The 9,018-nt window shown below is 40.2% G+C and overlaps 1 protein-coding gene across 3 annotated transcripts; it reads right to left on the bottom strand.

The window, feature by feature from the left end:
• Nucleotides 1-1,641: 1,641 nt before the first annotated feature.
• Nucleotides 1,642-6,380, bottom strand: LOC134535108 (piercer of microtubule wall 1 protein). Of its 3 annotated transcripts, none has more exons than XM_063374022.1 (3): nt 5,631-6,380; nt 4,842-5,019; nt 1,642-1,987 (listed from the first exon to the last, which is right to left on the bottom strand). In XM_063374022.1, the coding sequence occupies exons 2-3, from the start codon at nt 4,942-4,944 to the stop codon at nt 1,767-1,769; spliced, it is 324 nt and encodes a 107-aa protein (XP_063230092.1). In that variant the 5' UTR covers nt 4,945-5,019; nt 5,631-6,380; the 3' UTR covers nt 1,642-1,766. The 3 variants fall into 3 exon arrangements, with proteins under 3 accessions (XP_063230092.1, XP_063230093.1, XP_063230090.1); XM_063374023.1 differs by having other exon boundaries at nt 5,281-6,380; XM_063374020.1 differs by having other exon boundaries at nt 6,035-6,184.
• Nucleotides 6,381-9,018: the final 2,638 nt, after the last annotated feature.

The following is a 9,018-nucleotide window of genomic DNA, read 5'->3' on the forward strand; positions in this document are numbered from 1 at the left end:
ATTATACGTTCAGTGAATCTGTGTAGCAAACTTACATATTCTAGAGTATAACAGCTAGTTCGCCGCACCCCCCCCCCCCCCCCCAAAAGTAATCGGACTCTGCGCCCTTTGCCGACACTTTGAATGAGTGAAAAGAGCGAAATTATAGAAAATGTATTTCTCTCTTCCCACTTGATCAACCCATACATGCCAGTCCTACTACTGGTTGGAGTCTGCGAACTGGATGGTATTAACGATTATTTTTAACCGTTTGTAAGCGCAATAAAAATTATTTATTCACGTTTACCAAATGTACATTATTGTTTAAGTAGCATGCATTACCCCACCTTATTAATCGTACATGATTGAGCTTTTATTATCTGAAAAATATACCCAAAAATTATTTTACGTGCAATTTCAACTTAATTGTTGGATTGTAAATAATAATCTAGGACGTGAAAATTGTAAAGGCAAGGGCGGCAAAAACTTTACAGCCTATAAGTACCTTGAAAATTTGTAAATCTGCCACTGAGTCCAAAGCAGATCCTTGTATCTACTTTGAACATACTAACAACAGTGTCTTCAAATGTTCCATAAAAAGAATTGGTTGTCTGTAAAGTCGGTTTACGGACGATAGTTTAACGTGACGTCATAACAAAACATTGACGAAATGATTGCATACTTTATGAATGAAATTGAATCATTTTTATTTTAATAATAAAAGAATAAATACTTGAAATTATACTAGTAATCAGATTTTTAAAATGCAAGAATAATTAACCTTTATTGCCGAAATTGTTATTGTAATAAGCAATGAAAACCACTTTAACTTTTCACTTCACTTTATAAACAGTCGAGGGGAAGAGAGATAGATGCGGCGCAAGTGTACAATGAACGTAATGGGACACCGCGTAATAGAACAATGTGCGTAACGGGACACTTTCGTGCATGCAGCCGGCGTTCATCAATTTATTAGACGCTGTCACGTCAATAATGACGACCTTATATTCTTCACGAATGAACGGAAAATTCAGAGGAAAGTCTAGAGAAAATCAGATTCAGAATTTGACATGAAAAAATCTATCCAATAAAAATATGTCTACATATTAAAATTGACAACTTATCATTGACCAGAGGAACTACATAGACAGCGTGCTTCGTAAGTTTGGCATGTCGGACTGCAACCCCATCTCAACCCAAACGGAGGCCAGGACCACCCTTAGGAACCCTTCGCAAAATGGAACGGAACGTGATACTGGCAATGTGAATTATGGTAAGACTGTACCATACCAGCAAGCTATTGGCAGTCTCCTGTAACTGTTCCAAGTTTCTCACCCAGACATATCTTGTGCTGTTAATTGCTCGAGTCAATCTAACAAACACCTACAAAAATGCCATTGGCTTGCTGTCAAGAGGATGTTCAGGTACATGAAAGAGACTAAGACTTGAAATTAGTGTTTGACAAAAAGGGAACCGTGAGATTGGGGAAGTGACAATAATAACACACACTCAATTACTGGCTGCAGTGTCAACTTCATGGGCAGACTGGTAGTAAGAAGGGGTCCGGTGTTGAGAACCACTGAGCCAGTTATCACAACAGTGATAATGAGATACCTGGCTCAGTGGTTCACAACATTAAGTTTAAGAATAAAAATACACAGCTAGTTGCAAATGTAACAATTATTTATTTCTAAAACGTAATGAAAATTAACTGTACAAAAATTTAAATGTCTGCAGCTACATCTCAAAAAGAAACGTACAGGTTGTGACAGGTAACGTGTGCGGCCTCAGCACGTCCCGTGGTGGCAGCGGTCCGGCGCCGTGTTCAGGGAGTAGTTGCGGTACATGCCGGCCCTGCTCAGGGGCAGGGTGAACTCCGACGTCAAGGGGAAGAACGCGGTGGGCACCGTGTGGACGCTGGGCGCGTACCAGCCGTAGTCCAGGGACGTGGTGTAGTAGCAGGGGTGGCGCGGCGGGTCCCGCTGGCTCCCGTAGCCCTGGAACCAGTCTGGCCAACCAACCAAGTGAGCAGATCTCTGCTATGCACTAAGCTCCCCCTTTTGTAGTTTTGTTTCACTTGAGATAATAAATGTAATTTATTTTGAAATGATTCTTTTTTCAGTCGTTAATAACTGTAAAAACTGCTTGAAATCTGTAGTCATGCAAGATAACAAAAAAAAAAATTAATTTTCAAAAATAGGAATGCATGAATGTGAATGATGAAGTACGGAGACATAATTGTGTGCAAGTGCAGATAAACTGGCCAAAACTGTACTCATATGTTCAATGAAACTGGTTGAGTGAATACCAATTTATCATTATAAGCACACACATAGTCAATATCTGTGCCTGTTTCAGATGCGTTGAAGTAGGTATATTTTTGTTGAGTGTCATGGGTGCAAATAAATTGCACTTAAACACAGTACCATTCTTTCGTAAAAAAGAGGTGTATGAATTTTAATGGACATGCTGGAAAAATGAATAAGTACATTACTGATGGGAATAGTGGTGATAAAACATTCATTGAGACAAGTTCACCCTGTTACAAATAATTTGATTACATGCTGAGCAGCTATTAAAAATGTTTTCCTTGTATCAAATGTAACAAACTCTTAACAATAATTCTCGCTAACATTTAACCTTATTGCCTGAATTATTGCTACCTCTAAACCTCTTTTGACCAACATATTATAACAGTTCAGTCTTAGATAGCCAAATGTTGCCCTTCACCCCCCCCCCCCCTTTCCCAACGTACTAATATATACCAATAGTTTCATATTTAAACATAAATTTTATTCATTCAATTTGTAATCACCAATTTTCATGTGATTAATTAACCCGAACAATCATTTTCATTCTTGATCTTGCAGTTTTTAAAACTCCTGTATATTAACAACGTTCTGGAGAAAAAATAATCATCATTCAAGTGAAGCTGCCTACACAAGTACCAATTTATTTATTTGTAATGCACATGCATAATCTCATAATTGGGTTAAAGTACAAAAAAATCTAAGCAGGTATTTTATTACAGAATTAATTTTATATTTCTTTCACTAAGTATAACATATTTAATGATTATGATTGATTCATAGTAATATTAATATATACAAGTTAAGAAAATTTTTTTTTGTTGTGGGAGAAAATTTTTCCATTTAATACAGTGCAATAAATGTACAAAAATATGATAACCATGCTAGAAGCAAAAAATTAGTTACAAAATGGGGGGGGCACTTGCAGCAACTTAATGTGCCATAAATCAATTTGGATTTCCTGCCATTTTTCTAGTATTGAGCTGTATAGTATTTCACTGAGGTTTCACCCCCATTTCCAAATCATAAAATACCTATCATCCTCATTAACCAATGAAAAGAATTTGTCGTTAGCAGAAAAAGAGGTCCCCCCCTCCCCCCCACACCACTGACTGCAATAACTGAGTTCCCTCTTCGGGCCCGAAGATTATGCGTTCAAACAGGTCAGAAGTTTTTTAACTCATGCAGAATAATAAATATAGGGACAGCCTACTTTTGTAAAATTTTTTGGACATATTTTTACCTTAGCTTATCATGAACATTTTACAGGATTAGCCTTCCAAACAAAGTAAAATCATTCAATTTGAAATAATTAATACTGAATGTTAAGATGGCCTTATTCAAAATGTCTACTGAAAAAAATTTTAATTTGAGGCTACATAATGATAATGAATGATTTAAGCTTGCATTGACAATAGTTTTTTGTAACATTTTAAAAACTGAGCACGGTAACACAACATAAACATGCTGGAATTGCATCAGGAAGACCAAGGTTGAAACTCTAGTCCTGATTTCAGAGTGTTGTCTCCCCCGAGAACGCTGCAGGCAAGAGCTGGACACAGGATGTCTACAACACAACCCATTTCAGAACTATTCAGAACTTTTAAATAAAGTTTTCTTATGTCCTCTTTATATAACATCTATTTTTATACATAATAAGCAAAATCAACATAATACAGTTTGCAGTTCACACAACAGTACCAATTGTTATGTTAGAGCACTAAAACATTTGCGGAGATAATTTGCACATGCATTTAAGAGGACCAACTGATTTATATTGTATGTGAGACTATGAAATAAATTTAGGCGTTTACAAAAAAAATAATGTTAGTATAAGGCAGGCAGAAATTAAAATTGTGATTTCCCGCACCGTTACTGTTTATTCTTGTGATTTGTGACTTCCGTAACCTGAAGGCACGCTGCGACAACAGGCCCCGACCTTGCTTCTACCGCGTGTGTCCGTCTCTGATGAGCTCGTGGGCAAGATGTCAAACCAAGAACAACTTACCATTTATAACATACAGCTGTTGCAGCAAACATTTTTAAGTTATTTAAATACTAATAACTGGAATGTTTCAGGCGAATAAAAATTTGCTGTGTGCACAGCAAAATAAGGTCATTTAGACACAGGAAAAAAACGGGAATCAGGGAAATTATTAACAAGACCTACAGGAAAGAAACATCCAAGTTTTTAGTCTGGAGCAGTTACTGATAACCATGAAAAACTAAAATCAGAATAAATGCACCAGAAAGTGATTATAGACCCTCAAGCATGCCAGTCAAAATTTCACCTTTCCATCAGCTGGATGGACATCAAGAGAGAGGCCCCCCCCCCCCCCCGCCCACCACTTAGATTTTCCACAGGCTAAAGGAATGGATGGATGGTAGAATAGAAGAGAGCAGGCCTACCTTGGCACTATCAGGCTTGCCCCGGCCGGGGATCACACCTGAACTGCCGCAGCTGGGTGGTCACGGACATCAGTGTGAGCCATCCAGTGTGACATCCACCACGCCACAACAGTGCCAGCAACACTGCTCGCGAGCGGCACATACCTGGGTGGTCGAAGCGGGGAGGCAAATTGACAGTTCTGTAGAACTCCGAAGTCGTGCCCTCCGTGGGCACGTCGACTCGAGGCGCAGGGATCGTCCCCATCATCTGAGAGTCAGCAGGTCGCGTTGTTTCCGCTCATGCATCAAAACCCATCTTCCTCAATGGCTCAGTTCACGGCAGCTGCAAAAATACGCTAACTTCATCAGGTTGAAATGGAAAACAGTCGAACATCTGACATTAAACATCCCTGTCTTTTTGAAAACAGCTTCTGCTACTCTGTATTCCTAAGTATCTCTGGAGACCCATAGGATCAAGTTAGGCAGCGACAACACGGTCAGGTATATCTCTCGTTGAAAATAGTCTTAACTATTCTATTAAGACACAACACAAATTTAAATCACTATATTTACATTACAGGTAATATTTACATCAACCTTTTACCTGATAAACAATTTTTCTCACATGTGGTTGGAATAGTAGTGTGTATTCAATGTTTACCCGGACACAAGCATGGCAGTGGCCAAGTTACCTCACAGGCGAACGTCAAATAGTTGATTACATGTGAAGTTATTGAAAACATCTGCATGAACCTCGACAGAATCATTAGAAATAAAACAAGGGATTGTATAAATCCATCCTTGGTGCTCCCCAATTTTTTTTTTTTGGAGTGGCACCCCTACTGTAGACAATTACCAATACACAATGCACATAAAAATGTGCAACCACAGTGATTAAAATGTGGTTTAAATTACCAGATTATTTGTTACATCATGCAGTACCAATGTGCATACCATTTATTGAATAGTAACCTATATGTTGTAAAAAAATATGTGAAGATAATAATTTCTTGTGTTAAAAAACATCTTCAATATTCAATTTTTTTTTCTACGGAAAAGCGACAACTCTTACAATTTAAACGTTTATTTATATATGTTTCCACAATGATCGTATTTGTCACAGCATAATATAGCGTTCTTGCAGTCCAAAATCTAAGCAAAACTTTGCACGTTAATCAAAAGAGAAGTACTTTTCTTTGCCTGAAGTCACGACTGAGCAAGTCGGCTTTAGTCCTTTCGTAGGGCATTAATTAATATTTTAGACTAAAGTCATTTTCTAGTCACTTCTTCAGTAATTTCCACAGCCAGTCTGCAATCCGGAAGCAAATAAGAATATTATTCAACACAAAAAAACGTACCTCATGTTTGGCTTAAAGCTACTAACAAATGATTCGCATTCGTAAAATTCAAATTTAAATACTAAAAAATATTTGAAGGTTAATATCTCAAACGGAAGAGACAATTTTTTATGGAAAATATTTTCACTACCAGAGATAACTAAAGCTGAGACAACAATTTATATTACGTGGCGATAGATAACTTATAAAAAAACACTGATTTAGTATTATGGCGTATTAAGATACGAATTCTGTTTGTTTAGTATCAAACATTTTTATTAAAGTATTCAAAACAATTTTATTTTCCATTATAATCCATTAAAATAGCTACACTGATACTGTATTTTTTGTAGATCGTGAAGGATGGCATGGAGCAAAATAAGCGAAGCCAAATGTTGGCAGAAGGCTCAAAATTTTATACAAATAAATTCCACCTCCACAAACTATAGAAAAAAGAGTGAACATAATAAAAAAATTAACACACTTTCATGGCAAATGCTCCTTCCGTCGTTATGATTGACCTTCTACCAGTAATGTCAACATTAAAAGAAAAATTGCCACACTTCCAAAGATACTTTGCGTTAACCCGACAATGTTGAATCCGTAACTCAATTTAGCAGTTTCAAAAATAGGCTTTTAGCTGTTTACCGTAATGAAACTATCGGATCATTTCTCTAGCGGAATTATTCCGACCACGTCAAGAGTAGGGCCCCAGGGAGAGGAGTTATTACCAATACTTAGAAGAGGAGAGGTGCCGAAGTGAACTGGGGACTTGGAGAAGGTCGAGCTGCTCCATGAGCATTAACTCACTGTCTTTATGTATGGCAGTGTATTTTTTGGAGCGAAAGGGGATCAACCTAAAGTATGCAAAGGGCTTGGATAGATACACACACATATGGTAGAAGTGATTGGGGAGGTTGGGCGGCTGAACTGGCTAAATAGAGACAGACGAGGTGGACCATCGGACTATCTCAAGGAGTAAGGACATATTTATGTATTTGAGGTCGATATTTGTACCGTCATCGGAAGAGGGCAGTTACCAAAACAGTGTGTGTAGTAGTGTCTACTTTCAAAGGACGAATGGACAAGGAAAAAAGCATGGAAACCACAGATCAGTCAGCCTTGAATCTAGTGTATGTAAGGTGATGGGAAAACTGACATCTAGATATGAGATGCGTTTAATCTATAACAGGAAGGCCGGGGGGAGAGGGTGTATACAGGCAACTTGTCTTCATTAGGGAGATTTCCTGTGAGACACGGTGGCTTGGTGAATGGCAGATCTGATGGAAGCAGCAGATGGGTAAAAGCAGGTGGATACATGCTTCGCAGACTTAAAAACATCCTATTATAAGTTACGACACGAGAGGCTGATGGAGACGAAGTTTTCAATGCTGATAAATGACAGCAGGGTGATGGATTAAGCGAGGGACATTCTAAGAGACAGCCAATAGTCGGTGATAGTGGTAACGAAAATATTGGAGTTGGGGAAACATGAAATCAAGGGTATAGCAGAGGAATGTTGTGGAGCCACTGTTGTTAATGATTTAATAAATTTAATTGTTTAAGGAATTGGAGGTACGTAAAGGATATTCGCAGAATGTGTGTTTATGTTTTGAGACAAGGTAGTAGATAAGAGAACTTCTGATTTTTTTTTCTTTCTAGCCTAAATTATTCTAAGTGTGTAAGGGGAGGGTATAGGTTAGGGGAGGACCTAAGTGTGTCTCAGGCCGAAGCCTATACACTCTACCATGAGGGTTTTTAAACATGCAGGACAAGGGCGCGTGCATCGTGTGCTTATTGGGGTTTACTGGCCAGCCATGGCTGCGATTGGCGCCATGACTGACGCCCCATTGGTCGCCTAGCTTAAAAGCTAGCTAATGTGACCCAAGTAAAACCTGCATAGACACAGGGAAAACCCTGGGCTGGGTCATGCGGGGATCAAATATCATGCATTAAGCAAGCAATAACTACTGGACAAGAGGGAAGAAGGGTCCAGGTAAGAAGAGTTGGGGGGGCTGAAAAATCAACCATGCTGGAGTTGGGTGCTTGGGCCTTGCGGCCCGCATTTAAAGGTTGGGAACTCCTGGGTTATTATTAACCAGGGGCGCATGCGCCCCCAGGGGCGGACGACTTCACTCGTCAGCCCAGCCCAGCTGTCCAGGCAGCCACAGTTAAAACAGAAGTGGGCAGACGAGCCAGTAAACCGGCTCGAACTGCGGGCACACGGAGCGAAAGGCAGCCTGATGTTGCGCCATCTTCATCTTCTTTCTTCAGGTCAACAGCAGTGTACCTTTCAAGCCAGGGTGGGGGGAGGGAACCAACCTCGCCACCCAAAATCCCTGAGACGGTTGAAGGTCGCGCTGCTCGAGGCTACTACTGCCAGACCTACAGTAGCCCCAGCTGAAGGTCCCTGATGTCTTCCTTCAGAGTTCCGATACATTTCAGTTCCGTTGCGCACGCAGCAGTCCACAGCTCCGCAACTTCCAGCCCGCAGTTCGCCTACACTTCGCTACTATGGCACATCGAGCTCCCCTGTGGTGCCTTCGCCGACGGAACTGCTTTCTGCCACGCGTCGAGCTACATTCAGGCTACCTTTCACCTCGATAGCCGTAATAACGACTCTACAGGCCGGTCATTGGTCCGCGGACTGCTATTGATTATTCACAGTCACCCCAGCGAGATTGCAACTCTCGAGCTGGGCTCCCGTATCCGCCCCCCGCGGGACGCGGTCGGTAGCAGTTGGCACTGCTAGGCCGCCTCCCGTACGCCCACAAATCCCCCACGCACTGCCAGCCTTTGGTTACCCAATAGGGCACAGGGAACTCCCAGCCAACAGCCCGCGAGAGAGATGCGCACGCTCCAAGAGACGACCACCGACCGAGAACTTTTGTGGATGGCGATACTTTAAACTATCCAATTAATCACTAACTATTAAAATTAAAATATATTTATCTTGAAGAACGAACCGACAGAAAAATTTGGTAAAACATTATGTATTTCTGCTA

Source organism: Bacillus rossius, chromosome 8, assembly GCF_032445375.1.
Source record: "Bacillus rossius redtenbacheri isolate Brsri chromosome 8, Brsri_v3, whole genome shotgun sequence".
Taxonomy (NCBI): Eukaryota; Metazoa; Arthropoda; class Insecta; order Phasmatodea; family Bacillidae; genus Bacillus; species Bacillus rossius.

Excerpts from the sequence above, each read along its gene's own strand:
- LOC134535108 (XM_063374022.1), bottom strand. The coding sequence starts at position 4,944 with ATGATGGGGACGATCCCTGCGCCTCGAGTCGACGTGCCCACGGAGGGC. Across the intron at positions 1,988-4,841 it reads TCCCCGCTTCGACCACCCAG|ACTGGTTCCAGGGCTACGGG; the intron begins GTATGTGCCGCT and ends TTGGTTGGCCAG.